The sequence below is a fragment of the Heterodontus francisci genome, chromosome 16 (assembly GCF_036365525.1).
Source record: "Heterodontus francisci isolate sHetFra1 chromosome 16, sHetFra1.hap1, whole genome shotgun sequence".
NCBI classification, from domain to species: Eukaryota; Metazoa; Chordata; class Chondrichthyes; order Heterodontiformes; family Heterodontidae; genus Heterodontus; species Heterodontus francisci.
The window spans coordinates 102421992-102443795 of NC_090386.1; the positions used below are offsets into that span (position 1 = coordinate 102421992).

Genomic DNA, 21804 nt, shown 5'->3' on the forward strand with positions numbered 1-21804 from the left:
GGTACCCCATTAGTCACTGCCTGCCACTCGGAAAAAGACCTGTTTATTCCTACTCTTTGTTTCCTGTCTGCCAACCAGTTCTCTATCCATGTCAGTACCTTACCTCCAATCCCATGTGCTTTAATTTTGCACGCTAATCTCTTATGTGGGACCTTATCGAAAGCCTTCTGAAAGTCCAAATACACCTCACCCACTGGATCTCCCTTATCTATTCTACCAATTACATCCTCAAAAAATTCCAGCAGATTTGTCAAGCATGATTTCCCTTTCGTAAATCCATGTTGACTTAGTCTGATCCTGTCATTGTTTTCCAAGTGCTCTGCTATTACATCTTTTATAATGGACTCTAGCATTTTCCCCACTACTGATGTCAGGCTAACCGGTCTATAATTCCCTGTTTTCTCTCTACCTCCTTTTTTAAATAGTGGGGTTACATTAGCTACCCTCCAATCCATTGGAACTAGAGTCTATGGAATTTTGAAAAATGACCAGCAATACATCTACTATTTCTAGAGCTACTTCCTTAAGTACTCTGGGATGTAGATTATCAGGCCCTGGGGATTTATCAGCCTTCAATCCCATCACTTTTCCTAACACCATTTCCCTACTAATACTGATTTCATACAGTTCCTCCTTCTCACTAGACCCTATGTTCCCCAACATTTCTGGGAGGTAATTTGTGTCCTGCTCTGTGAAGACAGAACCAAAGTATGTATTTAATTGGTCTGCCATTTCTTTGCTCCCCATCATAAATTCCCCCATTTCTGACTGTAAGGCAATTAAACTGGTTGTGCACACAGACTAGGCCAGATGCTTGCTATGACATTTTAGAATTGAGCACCATGCTGAAACATGCTACTGTTGGGGAAGTGCTGAAAGCAAATAAGACAATGAAGAGATTGAGTTTTAACAAATGTACACTCAAGTTTCCAGCATTGGGTGACACAGAAGAAATGAAATTAGTCATTTTTAACAAAGCCTCACACGCTAATCTTCTCGATGGTTATTCGAGCGCAGCAGAGTTCATTATATTTTTGGTGGGAAGAAATTATAAATGTTGTCCATGAGCCTGGGAATCGAAGAAAATAGAGGATAGATAAAAACACCTTAGCTGCTGAGACACTTGCACTGATAGAAGCGATAGATATGGGTATGTATCGAGTATTTTAAAGGACCTCTTATATAAGTGGCAATTGGAGAAAAATGTTCCTATAGAGTGTTATAATGGATATCAATTCTCTCTGGGACAATGTCCATTCGACAAAAAGTGTCACGGAAAAGAGTCTGAGGATTGATCTCCCCAGTGTAAAAGATATGTTGGAAAGAAATTTCCAAAACAAAATGTGTCGACGCAAGTCATCAGTTATCGGATTGTTTTACGAAGAGAGGTGCTTGTTCAAAGAAATTGTTGGATGTCCTCGAAGAGGGTCATCTTGTGTTATGATGAGTTAGGAAAATGTGGGCATTTGTAAAATATCACTTTGTAATTCTTTGAACAAGTTTCTTTTGTTTAAAAACAGGGGAATATCCAGTATGTTAATGACTGGTGCTATTGAAGGTTGATGGTATAATAATGTAAGATAAAGAAAAATGTATAATTATTTTGTCTCTTTTTCATTTTATATATTGTTACGAAAGTGCCTCTGTGTTTTGTTAAATATTTTGTTACGACCGAGGTGGGAGGAGTGCACTATTAATTCAGTCCCAGTTCTCCACGGGTCACAGCATATCAATAAATTTTCCCACTTACAGCCAATTAGATACTCTAATATAAAATAAAAACAAGAAATGCTGGAATACTCAGCAAGTCTGGCAGCATCTGTGGAGAGAGAAGCAGAGTTAATGTTTCAGGTCAATGACCCTTCATCAGAACTGACAAATGTAGATGCTCTATTATTAGATACTCTGTTCCCAGAATAAAGCACACCAACCAGGTTTTTTAAATCAACAACAAAATTAACTATTTATTATACTAACTATGAAGTAAATCCAAATACGAAAAACTCCTTATTTCCCTTGCCCTCATACATGCACACATACATCCAAAAAAAAAAGGTTAACCGGGGAAAAAAAGGATTTTGGTTTACAGCTGTTTCATAGGAATAAAAGGAATAATAAATAACTTAGTATGTCACGTTCTGGTAGGAAGTTCTTCGGTTTGGTGAGGTGTCCCAAAGTTGAATAGTTGGATGCCACTCAGTCTTTCCAGGCAAGGTTGATGAACAGTCTGTGATGGGTAGGTGTTCAGGGAAATTCAACTGCAGCACGCTTCACATAGGTCTTTCATCAGAGGTGTATCAACAGGTCTTCTTAGGTTTTACAGCAGCAGTATAGCAGTAGAAGATTTCTTCAAATTTCAGAATTTCTTAAACATAGGAGGCAACAAACAGGAACCACACTTGATGCAGGGATTCCTCAGAGACAGGAGACAATAGGAATCTGCCACCTTTGAAATACAGGATTTCTTCTCAAGAGATACAGGATTTCTTTACAGAGAGGTAACACTTTTTCTGGGTCTTCCTCTCATCTCCAGGCAGGTCAAAACCAAATTTCAAATGCCTGCTCTTCGTCCAATTCACTGGCTTTTAAAATGTCCAAACCTGAAACTGAAACTCCCAGAAACCAGTCACATGCCTAGTCATAAAGTCTGTCTTGTCAATCAGAGTAGCCAAGAGGCCAAACTCCTGCTTTCCTGTCCTTGTGTACAAGTTCAGCTTCCTTTCAAAACACGCGTAAAGTTCAGCTTTTGTTTGAACTTCCTTCAAAAGCAGTAATAAATTTCAGCTATTTGCAGGTGTCTCAATGTCCACTGAAATCCCTTTTCAGTTTTTTAAAACACACAGCATTCACGTTTTTAATATAAAAATAAAAAGCCTTGTAACAATATTTTTTGAGGATTCATTTTTGAAAGATTGAGGAAATGTTAAACTTTGGGGTTTTTAAAGGGGGTCATGTAAAGGGCACTTGATGTTGATAAACTCCCTGGAAATGTTTTTTAAGAGTCACTGAGAGATCTTGAGGAAAACAAGCCTTTCCGGGAAACCACCTGACTTCCAGCAACAATAACAAGCCTTTCCAGGAAACCACCTGACTTCCAGCTCAATAAACAACAGAGAACTTTGGACACCTGGAGAGTTGTTCACAAAGAAATGACAGGTCAAGATTGATGGAGATCAAAAGGTTGACCTCCTGTTGTCAGTTTCACTTTTGAGTTGTTTTGAGTTGGGGTTGAACTGTATAAAAAGGAACAGAGCTCCCAAGGAAAGAGAGAAGACCACAAGCCAGCTCAGCTTCCCAGCACCTCTCTTTAAAAAAAAACCCTGTGAAATCCGCAGTGTCAACTCATCTCGTCTCCTGTCTTTGAAGAAAAGCCTGCTAAATTAATTGGTGTATTTTATTCTGGGATAAAAATTGAGTTTATGATTGACCATATCAGTAAGTGGGAAAAAGTTTAAATATATGTTGTGACCCGTGCAGAAGTGGAACTAGAATAAACAGTGCACTCCTCCTGCCTCGGTCGTAACAACATATGTATTTAATTTAAAGAAAAGAGGGGCATCTGTTAGTGTCTAATAAGTTCTGTTAACGGATGTTAAATACCTAGTAGTTGAAGGTAATAGGGTGAACAAGTGTTGGGGGTTGCTTCGTTAATTGTACTCAGATGTATATATAAAGAAGAGCCAGCCAGCATGCGCTGGCTGTTGTTAGCAGTGGAGAAGTAAATTGTGTGATAAGCAATAAACAGTCTTCACCAAAGCATCCTAATCTCAGTGGCTTCTTCACAAACATTCTTGGAAGTTTCTCTAACACCCCTCAGTGACATTATCTGAAAACAGTGTGTTAATTTCCACATGTATACTGGTGACACCCAGCTCTAAATGTCTGCTACCTGACCCGAACTTGATGGCACCAGATGATGTGTTTCGGGCTGGGCTGGATTGGACATGCTCTATCATCACCTCAGGTAAGTGACTTTAATGTTAATTTACTTTTTGGATTTTACAGGTGGCTTTGCTACAGTTATTTTAAGCTTGTGCAAGTAAGGAACAAAGTGAAAAATGAAAGGGAAGTTAACTGACGGTTGGGTGCGGGGAAAAATGGAAGGACTCTGGCCGGGTTGGGGTTCTGTTGGGCTTGGGTTGGGCCTCATTTGCAGACCCGAGCAGGCCTTTATGCAGCTCTACCTTACCACCACCTCTCCCCACCCCTGCACTGTCTCTAAATTGTCAGGCTGCTCGTCTGACATCCAGTACTGTATGCCAGAAATTTCCTACAACCAAATATTACGACAATCAAAGCCATTGTCTTTGGTCTTTGCTATAAACTCCATTCCCTTGCCACTGACTCCATCCTTCTTCCTGCCAACTATCTGAGGTTGAATCTCTCTTGGGAAAACACTGCAGCTGATTGGCCCACGTGTAGGTTAGCACTGAAATCTGGTTCAGCACCTCTTGAGGATCATCTACACCAAACTCTCAACATCTGATGTGCCCAGAGGAAGGCCAGAGGTGGCGCAGATGCAGAAGTTTGCCCAAATACCAACAATGACAATATGAACTGCCAGTTCTATGGACGTCCCTGCCGATCCCACATCAGACTCTTCGTTGTTCTTATTGAAACAAATAAGATCCTGAGGGGATTTGACAGGATGAATGCTGAGAGAATGCTTGCCCTTATGGGGGTGTCTAGAACTAGGGGCCGCAGTTTCAAAAGAGGAGTCATTCACTTAAGACTAGGATGAGAAACTTTTTCACTCAGAGGATTGGTAGTCTGTGGAGTTATCTTTTATTTTATTTAGAGATACAGCACTGAAACAGGCCCTTCGGCCCACCGAGTCTGTGCCGACCATCAACCACCCATTTATACTAATCCTACATTAATCCCATATTCCTACCACATCCCCACCTTCCCTCAATTCCCCTACCATCTACCCAGACTAGGGGCAATTTATAATGGCCAATTTATTTATCAACCTGCAAGTCTTTGGCTGTGGGAGGAAACTGGAGCACCCGGCGGAAACCCATGCAGTCACAGGGAGAACTTGCAAACGCCGCAAAGGCAGTACCCAGAATTGAACCTAGGTCGCTGGAGCTGTGAGGCTGCGGTGCTAACCACTGTGCCACTTCCTCAAGGAGCAGTGGAGGCTGGGTCATTGAATATATTTAGTGCTGAGCTTGACAGAATTTTGATTGGCAAGGGAGTCGAGGGTTATGGGGGTGCTGGTAGGAAAGTGGAATTGAGAACACAATCAGATCAGCCATGATTTTATTGAATGGTGGCGCAGGCTCAAGGGGCCAAATAGCCTACTCCTGCTCCTAATTCATGTGTTCTTGTGTCATGAGAGGAACCACAGAAGTTGGTGAAATAATTTACAGCTTGCACATAAGGCATCTTCCATGAACTCTCAGCAAGTCCCATTCCCCCAACACCCCTGTGCTTGCTGACATACATTGGCTCCCAGTGTAGCAACATCTTGATTTTAACATTCTCATCCTTGTTCTCAAATCCCTCCACAGCCTCGGCCCTCCCTATCTCTGTAATCTCCTGCAGCCCCACAACCCTCTAAGATCTCTGCACTCTAATTCCAGCCTCTTCACCATCCCTGCTTTCTATTGTTCTACCATTGGTGGCAGTGCCTGGGCCCTAAGCGCTGCAATTCCCTCTCCTCCTCCTTTAAGATGTTCCTTGAAACTTACCTTTGACCAAGTTTATGGTCACTTGACCTAATACCTCTTCTGGCTAGGTGTCATATTTTGTTTTATAATGTTCCTGGGAAGCGCCTTGATGTTATCATGAGGGGGCGGGGCTCCGCGCATGCGCCGTTGAGTCGGAAGCGGGGCTCGAGTTCGCGCCCTCTGACCCTCGACCCCGGTCCGGTCAGTGCTCGGCGGCGGGCGGCGGCTGAGGGGAGAGCGCCTGGGCCTTCGCTGCTGGCTGTGTGCCCGGGGCCGGGATGGCGGTGGTGCTGCTGCAGCTCGGTCAGTGCGGGAACCAGGTGGGCCAGGAGCTGCTGGAGGTGGTCAGCAGGGATGGCCAGAGTGGACAGGGCCGGAGTGAGAGTTACCGAGCCGTTTCCCAGGACAGGTTCTTCAGCCAGCAGCAGCAGCCCAGAGGCGATGGTGAGGGGCGTTTCTGCAGCCTTCCCCCCGGGGCCTCTTAAACCCCCTCCACACTGTAAACAAGGCGAGGCAAACACTGCCAGCCGCACCGGGTCCAGTGTCACTCCAAGCATTTATAATCCGTCTAAAACTATATACCAGTTAAACAGAAGCGAGTCCGTTTATATGTTGAGCAGACTTTATTTTGAAATGAAGACTCACTGCATCATCTTCTACTGGAGCTGATTATAGCAGGAATCTCCTGTGCTCCTAGTAAACAATGTTAAGGCTGAGTGCTGTCTCAATACTGTGTTTCCCCTATCTGCTGCGATGCCTTCATGTTCTGTGGGGCATTAGCCTTCTGGAGTTTTGAATTTAAAAAAAAACAGAGCCAGGTCCGAGGTGAAAACCTCCTGTGTCATAGTTGATAGCAGAATTGTGTATTTTTAGGTTCTGTATTATAATTTCCCAGTACTGGTGTGATTTACAGCAGTGCCAGTAGCTCGGGCTGTCCTAGTCGACATGGAGCCAAAAGTCATCAGTCGCACTTTATCCAAAGCTGCAAAATCAGGGCGGTGGAGATACGGAGACCAATCCTACTTCTGTCAGAAACAAGGATCTGGAAACAACTGGGCAAATGGGTAAGTAGAAATCTCGTCACCGTACAGCCACGGACGCACCAACTTTCCTTTAGCAATCCTTTTCTTGAACTGACCCCAAATCTCTTGCAATAATACTCATACTGTGACTTTAGCACATCATTAAAGGAAAAAGTAATTTAGAAAAGTGTCAGTCACTCTACAGTATTTATGAATGAATGTCTACACACTGGTGTGTCTCAGTCACACATTGTTTCATTGCATTGGAATGGTGATCAGAGAGGGGCATTTTCTAAGCAGCAGTTCTTCCCTAATCTGCAGCCCCTTCCTCTCCTGAAGGTGCTTATGCGGGGCATGGGTTCTGCTGCTGCTTGCAACCCTGGTTATTCAGTAATTTGAATATGCAGCCCTTGAACTTAGATTTGAGTATTAAACTGAGCCAAGCTGACACGTGCATTGTCTCAATACAAGCTTTTATGCAGAATATTTTAGAATTCCAGCATCTGTATTTTGCAGATTTACATTATTTTGTGGTTTGAAAGAGTTTGCATGCTTTGAACAGTGTTATCCATGGCACGGTGGTAGTACTTCCTCTTACCTGTGGGTCAGAAGGTTGTGGGTTCGAGTCCCACTGCAGTGTCTTGTGTCCAAAAACCTAGGCTGACACCTCAGTGCTGTACTAAGGGAGTCCTGCACTATCGGAGGTGCCATCTTTCGAATGAGACGTAAAACGGAGGCCCAGACTGGTCCCTCAGGTGGACGTGAGATCCCACAGCATTATTTTTGAAGAGGATTTCTCCCCATTGTCGTGGACCAATATTTATCCCTCAACCAACATCACATTAAAAAAAAAATTATCTGGTCAAAATGCTGTTTGTGGGATCTTGCTGTCCACATTGATTGCTGTGTTTCCTGCATTACAACAATGACTACACTTCAAAAGTACTTTATTGGCTGTCAACTGCTTTGGGACATCTGGTGTTTGTGAAAGGCGCTATGGAAGTGCAAGTTTTTCTTTTCTGTTTTCCCTTCAACTAAGCACTGATGAAATGTTTTGTGTGTTCTGCTGCTCAGGTTCTGTGTTCATGGTCCTCTGCACGAAGAAGCAGTGTTGGACTTGGTCCGACGGGAGGTTGAGAAGTGTGAGCGGCTCAGTGGCTTTTTTGCAATGATGAGTCTGGCTGGAGGCACCGGCTCTGGGCTAGGAGCCTATGTCACTCGGTGTTTGCGGGATGCGTACCCAAACTCGTTCATATTGAACCAGCTCACCTGGCCTTATGGCACTGGAGAGGTAAGATAGGTCCCTTGTACTGTTAAATGTACAGTTCTGCTGGATCACTTACATTGGGATAGTTGCAGAATGATATCAGTTAAAAAATAAAATAATTTGATCCAACAAATGTCAGCTGTGCCCAGAAATCAATGCACGGCTTATAACTCGGTGTCAACTATTTTATCTTTCTCTCATTCATGTTTCAGAGTCTGTAATCTCTGTCTACTAAAATAGAGAGAGTGGGTAACCTGCTTTGCTTGCCACTGCCACAATTCCACGCAGAGAGCTGCTTCAGAGGCTATATTCCACGATGCTGCAATAAGTTGGATTGATTCCATAGAGTCAGACATTCTATTAATACTAGTCCTTTTTTATTTTTAATAGTTATCTGCAGTTGCTGGGATCAGACTGCCTCCTAACCCTATCCTGTAGAAATAGCAGTTCACAGCACAGAAGGAGTCCATTCAACCTTTATAGATGTCAGTCGTGGCTCAGTGGGTTGCACTCTTGCCTCGATCAAAAAATCATTGGTTCATCCCACTCCAGAGACCTGAGCACCAAACTTTAGGCTAACAGTACTGAGAGAGTGCTGCACTGAGAAGTGCCATTTTTTTGGATGAGACGTTAAACTGAGGCCCTGTCTGTCCTTGCAGGTAGACTTAAAAGATCTCGTGGCACTATTGGATGAAGAGTGACTATTGGCTGAGAAGTGCTTTGGAAAGTCCAGAGATGCTGCAAGACAGAGCTGTTTTTCCTTTCCTTCGCTCCTTTGGCCCTCCTTTCTGCTTCAATGTCTTGCTTTTTCCTTTGGTTGCTTCTGTAGAAGTGTCAGAGAAATAGATGAAAAAGCACTGACTGTGAACTCAACATTTCGCAACTGGACAAGCTGTGAATGAGGCACATGGAATAGATGTCTGCCAAAAGGCATAGATCACAGGAGGAGAGGCACATTCCGGTTCCTCCCTGCCCCCTTGCAGCATCCATTTCATAAACTGCTTAATGTTTATTGCCTCTAATACTTTACCCAGAATTCTATTCTATATGTTGATTGCTGTTTGTGTGGGAGAATGCTGCAGTCCTCCTGATTTACTGAGTTAGTAATGTCAAATATTATTCACAGCACAGAATCAGGCCCTTCAGCCCAACTGGTCCATACTGGCGTTTTATACTCCATACGCGCCTCCTCCCACCCTACTTCATCTTACACGATCAATATGTCCTTCGATTTTTCTTTCTGCCTCATGTTTATCCAGCTTCCCCTTAAATGCATCAACGCTATTTGCGTCAGCCACTCCCTGTGGTACATAGGAATTAAGAGCAGAAGTAGGCTACTCGGCCCCTTGAACCTGCTCTGCCATTCAATAAGATCATGGCTGAACTGTGTTTCGACTTCCACACTCCTATCTATCCCCGATACCCCTTGATTTCCTTCTCCGCCTTCAAAATATTCAATGTCCCCACCTCCACCACCTTCTGAGGCGGAGAGTTCCGAAGTCGCACAATCCTCAGAAAAAGAAGTATCCATCTCTGTCCTAAAAGGGCGACCCCTAATTTTAAAACAGTGCCCCCAAGTTCTGGACTCGCCCACAAGAGGAAACTTCCTCTCCACATCCACCTTTGTCAAGACCGTTCAGGATCTTATAAACTTCAATCAAGTCTCCCCTCACTCTTCTAAACTCCAGTGAAAACAATCTCAGTCTGTCCAACCTTTCCTCACAAGACAGCCCACTCATTCCAGGTATCAATCTAGTAAACCTCCTCTGAACTGCCTCCATCCTTCCTTAAATAAGGAAACCAAAACTTCTCTCACTGTTTGAGATGTGGTCTCACCAATGCCCTGTATAACTGACTCATAACTTCCTTACTTTTATTTTCTATTCTTCTCATTATAAAGTAGAGCATTCTATTAGCCTTCTTTATTACCTGCTGTACCTGCATATTAACTTTTTAGCAGAGCAGAGTAGTAATCTCAGGATTGATACCGGTGCCATGTGCTAGTGAGGCGAGAAACAGAGCAAGTGCAGCTGAACACGTGGCTACAGAGCTGGTGTAGGAGGGAGGGCTTCAGATATGTGGATCGTTGGGATACCTTCTGGGGAAGGTGGGACCTGTACAAGAAGGACAGGTTGCATCTGAACTGGAGGGGCACCAATATCCTGGGCGGGAGGTTTGCTAGAGCTCTTCGGGAGGGTTTAAACTAGTTTGGCAGGGGGATGGGAACTGGAGCTACGGATCAGTGGATGGGGTAGCTGTTGAACATGCAGATAGAGAGTGCAGAGAATCTGCGAGGAAGGTTAGACAGTTGACAGGGCAAAGTTGCAGCCAGTATGATGGGTTGCAGTGTCTATTTTAATGCAAGAAGTGTCAGGAATAAGGGTGATGAACTTAGAGCATGGATCAGTACTTGGAGCTACGATGTTGTGGCCATTACGGAGACTTGGATATCACAGGGGCAGGAATGGATGTTGGGTTCTGGGGTTTCAAAAGGAATAGGGAGGGAGGTAAAAGAGATGGGGGAGTGGCATTGCTAATCAGGGATAGTATCACAGCTGCAGAAAGGGAGGTCGTCGAGGAGGGTTTGTCTACTGAGTCATGTGGGTGGAAGTCAGAAACCGGAAAGGAGCAGTCGCTTTATTGGGAGTTTTCTATAGACCCCCCAATAGCAACAGAGACACGGAAGAACAGATTGGGAGGCAGATTTTGGAAAGGTGCAGAAGTAACAGGGTTGTTGTCATGGGTGACTTCAACTTCCCTAATATTGATTGGAACCTCCTTAGTGCAAATAGTTTGGATGGAGCTGATTTTGTCAGGTGTGTCCAGGAAGGTTTCCTGACTCAATATGTAGATAGCCTCCCCTCTAGTCAGCCTATGTTGGATTTGGTGTTTGGCAATGAACCAGGCCAGGTGGCAGATCTCTCGGTGGGAGAGCATTTCGGTGATGGTGATCACAACTCCCTGACCTTTACTAGAGTCATGGAGAGGGACAGGAGCAGACGGGATGGGAAAATATTTAATTGGGGGAGGGGGAATTACAATGCTATTCGGCAGGAACTGGGGAGCTTAAATTGGGAACAGATGTTCTCAGGGAAATGCACGACAGGAATGCGGAGGTTGTTTAGGGAGCACTTGCTGCGACTGCTGGATAGGTTTGTCCCGATGAGGCAAGGAAGGGATGGTAAGGTGAAGGAACCTTGGATGACAAGAGATGTGGAACAGCTAGTCAAGAGGAAGAAGGAAGCTTACTTAAGGTTGAGGAAGCAAGGATCAGACAGGGCTCTCGAGGGTTACAAGGTAGCCAGGAAGGAACTGAAGAATGGACTTAGGAGAGCTAGAAGGGGACATGAAAAAGTCTTGGCGGGTAGGATCAAGGAAAATCCCAAGGCATTCTACACTTATGTGAGGAACAAGAGGATGACCAGAGTGAGGGTAGGGCCGATCAGGGATAGTGGAGGGAACTTGTGCCTGGAGTCGGAGGAGGTAGGGGAGGTCCTAAATGAATACTTTGCTTCAGTATTCACTAGTGAGAGGGACCTTGTCGTTTGTGAGGACAGTGTGAAACAGGCTGATATGCTCGAACAGGTTGATGTTAAGGAGGATGTGCTGGAAATTTTGAAAGACATGAGGATAGATAAGTCCCCGGGGCCAGACGGGATATACCCAAGGTTATTACGGGAAGCGAGGGAAGAGATTGCCGCACCTTTGGCGATGATCTTTGCATCCTCACTGTCCACTGGAGTAGTACCAGATGATTGGAGGGTGGCAAATGTTGTTCCCTTGTTCAAGAAAGGGAATAGGGATAACCTGGGAATTACAGACCAGTCAGTCTTACGTCGGTGGTGGGCAAATTATTGGAGAGGATTCTGCGAGACAGGATTTATGATTATTTGGAAAAGAATAGTTTGATTAGAGACAGTCAGCATGGCTTTGTGAGGGGCAGGTCATGCCTCACAAGCCTTATTGAATTCTTTGAGGATGTGACTAAACACATTGATGAAGGAAGAGCAGTGGATGTGGTGTATATGGATTTTAGCAAGGCGTTTGATAAGGGTCCCCATGGTAGGCTCATTCAGAAAGTAAGGAGGCATGGGATACAGGGAAATTTGGCTGTCTGGATACAGAATTGGCTGGCCCATAGAAGACAGAGGGTGGTAGTAGATGGAAAGTATTCAGCATGGAGCTCGGTGACCAGTGGTGTTCCGCAGGGATCTGTTCTGGGACTTCTGCTCTTTGTGATTTTTATAAATGACTTGGATGAGGAAGTGGAAGGCTGGGTTAGTAAGTTTGCCGATGACGCAAAGGTTGCTGGAGTTGTGGATAGTGTGGAGGGCTGTTGTAGGTTGCAACGGGACATTGACAGGATGCAGAGCTGGGCTGAGAAGTGGCAGATGGAGTTCAACCTGGAAAAGTGTGACGTGATTCATTTTTAAAGGTCGAATTTGAATGCAGAATACAGGCTTAAAGACAGAATTCTTGGCAGTGTGGAGGAACACCGGGATCTTGGGGTCTATGTCCATTGATCGCTCAAAGTTGCCACCCAAGTTGATAGGGTTGTTAAGAAGGCGTATGGGGTGTTGGCTTTCATTAACAGGGGGATTGAGTTTAAGAGCCGTGAGGTTATGCTGCAGCTCTGTTAAAGCCCTGGTTAGACCACACTTGGAATATTGTGTTCAGTTCTGGTCGCCTCATTATAGGAAGGATGTGGAAGCTTCAGAGAGGGTGCAGAGGAGATTTACCAGGATGCTGCCTGGACTGGAGGGCATGTCTTATGAAGAAAGGTTGAGGGAGCTATGGCTTTTCTCATTGGAGCGTAGAAGGATGAGAGGTGACTTGATAGAGGTGTACAAGATGATGAGAGGCATAGATAGAGTGGATAGCCAGAGACTTTTTCCCAGGGCGGAAAGGGCTGTCACCAGAGGGCATAATTTTAAGATGATTGGAGGAAGGTTTCGGGGAGATGTCAGAGGTAGGTTCTTTACACAGAGAGTGGTGGGTGCGTGGAATGCACTGCCAGCGGTGGTGGTGGAAGCAGATACATTAGGGACATTTAAGCGACTCTTGGATAGGTACATGGATGATAGTAGAATGAAGGGTATGTAGGTAGTTTGATCTTAGAGTCGGTTAAAGGGTCGGCACAACATCGTGGGCCGTAGGGGCTGTACTGTTCTATGTTCTATGACTCCTGCACTTGAACACTGAGATCCCTCTGCACCTTGGAATTCTGCAGTCATTCTCCGTTTAAGTAATTCCTGCCAAAGTGAGCAACTTCACATTTTCCCACATGATACTCCATCTGCTGGATTTTTGGCCACTCACTCAACCTATCTATATTGGTCTGCAACCTATTTATGTCCTCTTCACAACATACTTTCCTACCTATCTTTGTGTCACCTGCAAATTTAGCTACGATGCTATTGCTCCCCTCATTTAAGTCATTGATGTAAATTGTAAAAAGTTGAGGCCCCAGCACAGACCCCTGTGGGACTCCACTCGTTGCATCCTGCCAATCAGAAAAAGATCCATTTATACATACTCTCTGTTTTCTGCCAGCCAGTCTTCTAAAATAAAAGCAAAATACTGCAGATGCTGGAAATCTGAAATAAAAACGAGAAATGCTGAAAATACTCAGCAGGTCTGGCAGCATCTGTGGAGAGCGAAGCAGAGTTAACGTTTCAGGTCAGTGACCCTTCAGAACAGTTCTGAAGAACTGTTATCTACTATTAGCTTCCCATTCTCATTCTCCAGAGGCCCAACATTCACTTTTCTTACTCTTTTTTTTTTCCTTTCTTAAATACCTGTAGAAACTCTTGCTATCCGTTTTTTTACATTTCTAGCTAGGTTCCTCATTAATTTCTTTCTCCTGCGCCTCCTTGCGAGCGGATCTCTAAGAGCAAGACTACACCTTCTACTGGCAGGGTAGGGATCCTGAAGAACCAAGACAGCATGGAGTGGGCTTTGCCATCAGAAGCTCTTTGCTCAGCATGATAGAGCCACCTTCAAATGGCTCAGAACGCATACGGTCCATCCGACTGCTCACCGCCTCTGGCCCAGTACACCTACTCAGCATCTATGCTCCAACACTCTGCTCCCCACCTGAAGTTAAAGATCAGTTCGACAAGGAACTCCATAATATCATTAGTAGCATTCCTAATACTGTACATTTGTTCCTGCTGGGGGACTTTAATGCCAGAGTTGGGGCTGTCCATGACTCATGGCCCTCCTGCCTTGGGCGCTATGGCATTGGAAGGATGAATGAGAATGGACAGAGACTGCTGGAGTTGTGTACCTATCACCACCTCTGCATCACCAACTCGTTCTTTCATACTAAATCCTGTCATCAGGTTTCATGGAGACACCCAAGATCACGTTGGCACCAGCTGGACCTCATCGTCACAAGGCGAGCCTCTACAAACTGTCTAAATCACACACAGCTTCCACAGTGCGGACTGTGACACCGATTACTCCCTGGTGTGCAGCAAAGTTGGACTCGAACCAAAGAAGCTGCATCACTCCAAGTAGAAGGGCCGTGCGTGCATCAACACTAACAGAATTTCTTATCCACAGCTGTTGCATAAGTTTCTCTTTTCATTTGAAGAAGCCCTTTAAAACACTCCTCCAGGGGATGCGGAGCCGAAGTGGACCCACATGAGAGACGCCATCTATGACTCAGCAATGACCACCTTTGGCAAACGTGAGAAGCAGAATGCAGACTAGTTTCAGTCTCACTCTGAAGAGCTGGAACCTGTCGTAGCCACTAAGCGTGCTGCACTGTTGTATTACAAGAAAGCCCCCAGTGAGTTAACATCTATGGAGAGAGAAGCAGAGTTAATGTTTCAGGTCAGTGAACCTTCTGAAGAAGAGTCACTGACCTGAAACGTTAACTCTGCTTCTCCCTCCACTGATGCTGCCAGACCTGCTGAGTATTTCCAGCATTTCTTATTTTTATTTCCGATTTCCAGCATCTGCAGTATTTTGCTTTTCATTTTTAGTTAACATACGTACCATTTAAGGTAGCCAGAGGCACTGCACAAAGAACAGCCAGGTGCTGTGCAAATGACTACACCTATGCCATCGTATTGAGCTGGCCTCCGACACTGGAAACATCAGAGGAATGTATGATGGCATTAAGAGAGCTTTTGGGCCAACCATCAAGAAGATCGCCCCCAAGTCTAAAGCAGGGGAAACAATCACTGACCACACAAGCAAATGGACTGCTGGGTGGAGCACTATCTGGAACTGTACTCCAGGGAAAATTATGTCACTGATGCCACCCTCAATGTTGCCCAGTCTCTGCCAGTCATGGATGAGCTGGACAAACAGCCAACAAAATCGGAACTCAGTAATGCCATCAATTCTCTAGCCAGTGGAAATGCCCCTGGAAAGGGCGGCATTACCCCTGAAATAATCAAGAGTGCCAAGCCTGCTATACTCTCAGCACTCCATGAACCCCTTTTTGCCTGTGCTGGGATGAGGGAGCAGTACCACAGGGCATATGCGATGCCAATATCATCACCCTCTAAGAACAAGGGTGACTGCAACAACTGCCATGGAATCTCCCTGCTCAGCATTGTGGGGAAAGTCTTCGCTTGAGTCGCTTTCAACAAACTCCAGAAGCTGACTGAGCATGTCTACCCTGAGGCACAGTGCAGCTTTTGAGCAGAGATCCACCATTGACATGCTGTTCTCCCTTCGCCAGCTACAGGAGAAATGCCGAGAACAACAGATGCCCCTCTACGTTGCTTTCATAGATCTCACCAAAGCCTTTGACCTCGTCAGCAGACATGGTCTCTTCAGACTATTAGCAAAGATCAGATATCCACCAAAGCTACGAAGTATCATCTCCTCATTCCATGACAAAATGAAAGGCACAATTCAGCATGGTGGTGCCTCATCAGACTCCTTTCCCATCCTGAGTGGCGTGAAACAGGGCTGTGTTCTTACACCTACACTGTTTGGATCTTCTTTCTCACTGCTGCTCTCATGCATTCAAGTCTTCAGAAGAAGGAATTTTCCTTCAAGATCAGATGGCAGGTTGTTCAACCTTGCCCGTCTAAGAACGAAGATCAAAGTTTGGAAAGTCCTCATCAGGGAACACCTCTTTGCTGATGCTGCATTAACATCTCACACTGAAGAGTGTCTGCAGAGACTCATCGACAGGATTGCAGCTGCCTGTAACGAATTTGGCCTGACCATCAGCCTCAAGAAAACGAACTTCATGGGACAGGACGTCAGAAATGCTCCATCCATCAATATCGGCGATCACGCTCTGGAAGTGGTTCAAGAGTTCACCTTCCTTGGCTCAACTATCACCAGTAACCTGTCTCTCGATGCAGAAATCAACAAGCACATGGGAAAGGCATCTGCTGCTATGTCCAGACTGGCCAAGAGGGTGTGGGAAAATGGTGCACTGACACTGAACACAAAAGTGCAAGTGTTTCAAGCCTGTGCCCTCTGTACCTTGTTCTACGGCAGCGAGGCCTGCACAAATGTCAGCCAAGAATGACATCTCAACTCATTCCATCTTCGCTGCCTCCGAAGAATCCTTGGCATCAGGTGGCAGGACTGTATCTCCAACGCAGAAGTCCTCGAGGTGGCCAATATCCCCAGCATAATACACCCTACTGAGCCAGCGGCGTGGTGAGATGGCTTGGCCATGTGAGCCGCATGGAAGATGGCAGGATCCCCAAGGACACGTTGTACAGTGAGCTCGTCACTGGTATCAGACCCACCGGCCATCCATGTCTCTGCTTTAAAGACATATGCAAACATGACAGGAAGTCCTGTGACATTGACCGCAAGTCGTGGGAGTCAGTTGCCAGTGATCGCCAGAGCTGGTGGACAGCCATAAAGGCGGGATGAAAGAGTGGCGAGTCGAAGAGACTTAGCAGTTGGCAGGAAAAGAGACAGAAGCGCAAGGAGAGAGCCAACTGTGTAACAGCCCCGACAACCAATTTTATCTGCAGTGCCTGTGGAAGAGTCTGTCACCCTAGAATTGGCCTTTATAGCCACTCCAGGCGCTGCTCCACAGACCACTGTCCACCTCTAGGTGCTTACCCATTGTCTCTCAAGACGAGGCCAAAGAGGAAGATTAACCTTTTTAGTCGTTCTCTGCTGTTCTTTGGTCAGAATATAATCATCTGAACTGCCACTCATCTTTTTGCAATTATATGAATTTTCCTTAAGTTTGATGCTTTCCTTAACTTTTTTTTTAGTTAACCATGGATGGTAGGTCCTCCCCTTAGACTTTTCCTTTATAGTAGGAATATACTTATCCTGAGTATTCTTAAATATCCTCTTGAATGTCTGCCACTGCTTCTCTATTGGTCTATCTCCGAGCCTAGTAACCCAGTTCACTTCAGCTGTCTCTGCTTTCATGCCCACATAGATGCCCTTACTCAAGTTTAAAATACTAGTCTTGGACCCACTCTTCTCTCTTTCAAACTATCACATTACACAATACCAAGTCTAATATAACCTGTTCTCTGGTTGGTTCCAGAACGTGCTGCTCTAAGAAACTGCCTCAAAAGCATTCTTTGAACTCCTCTTCCAGGCTACTATTGCCAATCTGATTTTTCCAGTTTATATGTAGATTAAAATCACCCATGATTATTGCCGTCCCTTTATCACAAGCACCCAATATTTATTCTTATATACTGCGTCCTACATTACGGTTACTGTTCAGGGGCCTGTAGACCACTCCCACTAGTGACTTATTTCCCCTACTGTTCCTCATCTCCACCCAAACTAATTTTACATCTTGATCTCCTGAATAGAGGTCATCTCTAACTATTGCACCAATACCATCCTTGATTAATAGTGCTACCCCTCCACCTTTACCTAGCTTTCTAATCTTCTTGAATGTCATATACCCTTTAATATTCAGGACCCAATCCTTGTCAGCCATTATGGAGATGTGGCTGACGGATATCAGATCATATTTACTTCAGTGTGCACCGTCAGTTTGTCTACTTCATGAATGCTACGTGCATTCAGATAAAGAGCTTTTGGTTTTATCTTTTTGTTATCTTTGTAGCATCTAGTCTCATGAAGTAAACAAACTGATGGTGCACACTGAAGTAAATAAATATGATCTGATATCCGTCAGCCACATCTCCATAATGGCTGACAAGGATTGGGTCCTGAATATTAAAGGGTATATGACATTCAAGAAGATTAGAAAGCTAGGTAAAGGTGGAGGGGTAGCACTATTAATCAAGGATGGTATTGGTGCAATAGTTAGAGATGACCTCTATTCAGGAGATCAAGATGTAAAATTAGTTTGGGTGGAGATGAGGAACAGTAGGGGAAATAAGTCACTAGTGGGAGTGGTCTACAGGCCCCTGAACAGTAACCGTAATGTAGGACGCAGTATACAAGAATAAATATTGGGTGCTTGTGATAAAGGGACAGCAATAATCATGGGTGATTTTAATCTAAATATAAACTGGAAAAGTCAGATTGGCAATAGTAGCCTGGAAGAGGAGTTCAAAGAATGCTTTTGAGGTAGTTTCTTAGAGCAGCACGTTCTGGAACCAACCAGAGAACAGGTTATATTAGACTTGGTATTGTGTAATGTGATAGTTTGCAAGAGAGAAGAATGGGTCCAAGACTAGTATTTTAAACTTGTGTTCTTAGGTTTTGTTTTTCTCTTCCCCTTCCTGCCATTCTCTGACCTTCATTTCCCATATTATTCTGCTCTCCTGCCTTGACTCTGCTCCTTGACTTGCTGTGTCTTCCCAGGCTTGATCCCTCTCTTCCCTTGTTTCGTTAGTTTAAAGCCCTCTCTACTTCCCTAGTTTGCTAAAACACTGGTCCCAGTACGGTTCAGGTGCAAACTGTCCCAACAGTACAACTCCCACTTTGCCCAATACTGGTGCCAGTGCCCCACAAACTGAAACCCACTCGTCCCACACCAGTCTTTGAGCCATGTATCCACTTCACTAAACTTATGTGCCCTCGACCAATTGGCACGTGACTCGAGTAATAATCCAGAGATTATTACCCTTGAGGTTCTGCTCTTCAATTTGGTGCCTAGCTCCTCATAATGTCTAAGCAGAACCTCTTTCCTAGTCCTACCTATCTCGTTGGTATCTACATGCGCCATGACAACTGGATCCTCCCCCTCCCAGTCCCAAATTTCCTGTCTTAGCCCTGAGCAAATGTCCTGAACCCTGGCACCAGGTAGGCAACGTAGCCTTCTGGACTCATGCTCTCGGCTACACAGAACAGTGTCAATCTCCCTCACTATACTATCCCCTACTGCCGCTACATTCCTTTTTGCTCCCTCCGCTTGAATGGCTTCCTCTACCACAGTGCTTGTTTGAAAATTATAAAGTCTGAGGCTCCTCCGCTACTGACTGCTAGGTTCTTGTACCTGCCTCACGCAAGGTCACATTGCTCCTGTCCCTCACTGCAGAACAAAACTGATGACCCTGTTCTAAGAGGTGTGACCGTCTTCCCAAACAAAGTGTCCAGGTGTTCCTGCTGCTCCCTTATGTTGCACAGTGTTTGCAGTTCAGCTTCCAGATCAGTAATCCTGATCTGGAATTCCTCTAGCTGCTTACACTTTCTGTAGACGTGCTTGTCCTGGATTGCCTTGGCATCCAAAAACTCCCATGTACCACAGCTGCAGCATAACACCTGTCCTGCTATTGTTACTTATTCTATTAGTTAATTTACTTTCATTACTTTCTTAATTAACTTAATTCTTATGTATAGTAGAATTTACTGTGCTTGTTAAATGCTAGTACCACTTACAACTAAAGTTATACTTTTCTTGATTACACAGATAAGTAAACCTTCCTACTAGTAATAGACCTTACCAATGCTAATAAAGCTTTCCCAATACTCAAACATTACTACTATTAGTAAATCTTACAAATACTGATAAACGCAAGTAATGCTGCATACAGCTTATGTATTAAGTTGCTCTAATTTGAACTAATACACTCCCTGCTGGGTCTCTTTCTTTCACACTCTATTAATTATAAAATCCGCTTTAGTTTCTAGTTTCTTTTTTCTTTTGGGCCTCCTTATCTCGAGAGACAATGGATACGCGCCTGGAGGTGGTCAGTGGTTTGTGAAGCAGCGCCTGGAGTGGTTATAAAGGCCAATTCCAGAGTGACAGGCTCTTCCACAGGTGCTGCAGAGAAATTTATTTGTCGGGGCTGTTGCACAGCTGGCTCTCCCCTTGCGCCTCTGTCTTTTTTCCTGCCAACTACTAAGTCTCTTCGACTCGCCACAATTTAGCCCTGTCTTTATGGCTGCCCGCCAGTTTCTAGTTTATATACTAATGAATCGATCAAGTCTTTCTTCATATTTGATTTAACTTAAATTAAAAGCTTACCGGTACACTCGCCCCGGCCGGCTTTCTGTTTCCCTGCTCTCTGTCTGTGGTAGCAAGTTCCACATTTTTACCACTCTCTGGGTAAAGCAGTTTCTCCTGAATTCCTAGTTGGATGTAGTAGTGACCTATCTTGTATTTATGGCCCTTAGTTCTGGTTCCCCCCTGCATGTAGAAACATCTGTTTACTTGATTGCACCCTTTCATAATCTTAATGTCTATCAGGTCACCTCGCAGTCTTCTCTGTTCTAGAGAAAAGAGCCCCAGCCTGTCCAATTCTTCCTGATCGTTATAACCTCTCAGTTTTATCATTCTGTAAACCTGTGTTCACTATGGAGAGGGGTGATGTAGGTGTAGTGATCAGACAGAGGGATTGTGATATACTTGATCGAATTAGCATTGAAAAGGAGGAAGTATTCGCTGTATTAGCAGGCTTAAAAGTGGATAAATCCCCGGGCCCAGATGAGATGTATCTTAGGCTGCTATGTGAGGCAAGGGAGGAGATAGCAGGGCCTCTGGCACAAATTTTCAAATCCTCTCTGGCCACAGGAGACGTGCCAGAGGACTGGAGGACAGCGAATGTGGTACCATTATTGAAGGGTAGCAAGGATAAACCTGATAATTATAGGCCAGTGAGTCTAACATCAGTAGTAGGGAAATTATTGGAAAAAATTCTGAGGGACAGGATTAATCTCCACTTGGAGAGGCAGGGATTAATCAAGGATAATCAGCATGGCTTTGTCACGGGGAAATCGTGTCTAATAAATTTGATTGAATTTTTCGAGGAGGTGTTGATTGTCGTCTACATGGACTTCAGTAAGGCTTTTGATAAGGTCCCGCATGGGAGATTGGTCAAGAAGGTAAGAGCCCATGGAATTCAGGGCAAATTGGATCCAAAATTGGCTTAGTGGCCGGAGGCAGAGGGTGATAGTCAAGGATTGTTTTTGCGAGTGCAAGCCTGTGACCTGTGGGGTACCACAGGGATTGGTGCTGGGACCCTTATTGTTTGTAGTGTACATTAATGATTTAGACGTGAATATAGGGGGTATGATAAGTAAGTTCGCAGACGACACGAAAATTGGTGGTGGTGTAAATAGTGAGGCAGAAAGCCTTCGATTACAGGACAATATAGATGGGCAGAGCAGTGGAGTTTAATCCTGAGAAGTGTGAGGTGATGCACTTTAGGAGTTCTAACAAAGCAAAGGAATATACAATGGATGGTAGGACCCTAGGGAGTACAGAGGGTCAGAAGGACCTTGGGGTGCTTGTCCATAGATCACTGAAGGCAGCAGCACAGGTAGATAAGGTGGTTAGGAAGGCATATGGGATACTTGAGTACTGTGAGCATATGTGTACTGTGTACAGTTCTGGTCACCACACAATAGGAAAGATATGATTGCAATGGAGAGGGTGCAGAGGAGATTCACCAGGATTTTGCCTGGGCTGGAGCATTTCAGTTATGAAGAGTGACTGGATAGGCTAGGGTTATTTTCC

General features: G+C 44.8%; 2 protein-coding genes across 4 annotated transcripts in view; both read left to right on the forward strand.

The window, feature by feature from the left end:
• The first annotated feature begins 5850 nt into the window (after positions 1-5850).
• The window catches only part of tubd1 (tubulin, delta 1), a 35000-nt gene continuing 19046 nt past the window's right edge, over positions 5851-21804 (forward strand). For 2 of the 3 annotated variants that reach the window (XM_068048754.1, XM_068048753.1), the window contains exons 1-3: positions 5851-6119; positions 6589-6739; positions 7772-7988. In XM_068048754.1, the coding sequence (XP_067904855.1) occupies positions 5954-6119; positions 6589-6739; positions 7772-7988 (534 nt within the window). In that variant the 5' untranslated portion in view covers positions 5851-5953. The remainder of the gene's footprint in view (positions 6120-6588; positions 6740-7771; positions 7989-21804) is intronic. The other variant, XM_068048752.1, reaches the window with a different exon arrangement.
• On the forward strand, positions 8661-20032 carry LOC137378424 (uncharacterized). The gene is made up of 2 exons (XM_068048755.1): positions 8661-13643; positions 19970-20032. Exon 1 carries the CDS (start codon positions 10563-10565, stop codon positions 11871-11873), a length of 1311 nt encoding a protein of 436 aa, XP_067904856.1. The 5' UTR covers positions 8661-10562; the 3' UTR covers positions 11874-13643; positions 19970-20032.

Excerpts from the sequence above, each read along its gene's own strand:
- LOC137378424 (XM_068048755.1), top strand. The coding sequence starts at position 10,563 with ATGTGGGTGGAAGTCAGAAACCGGAAAGGAGCAGTCGCTTTATTGGGA.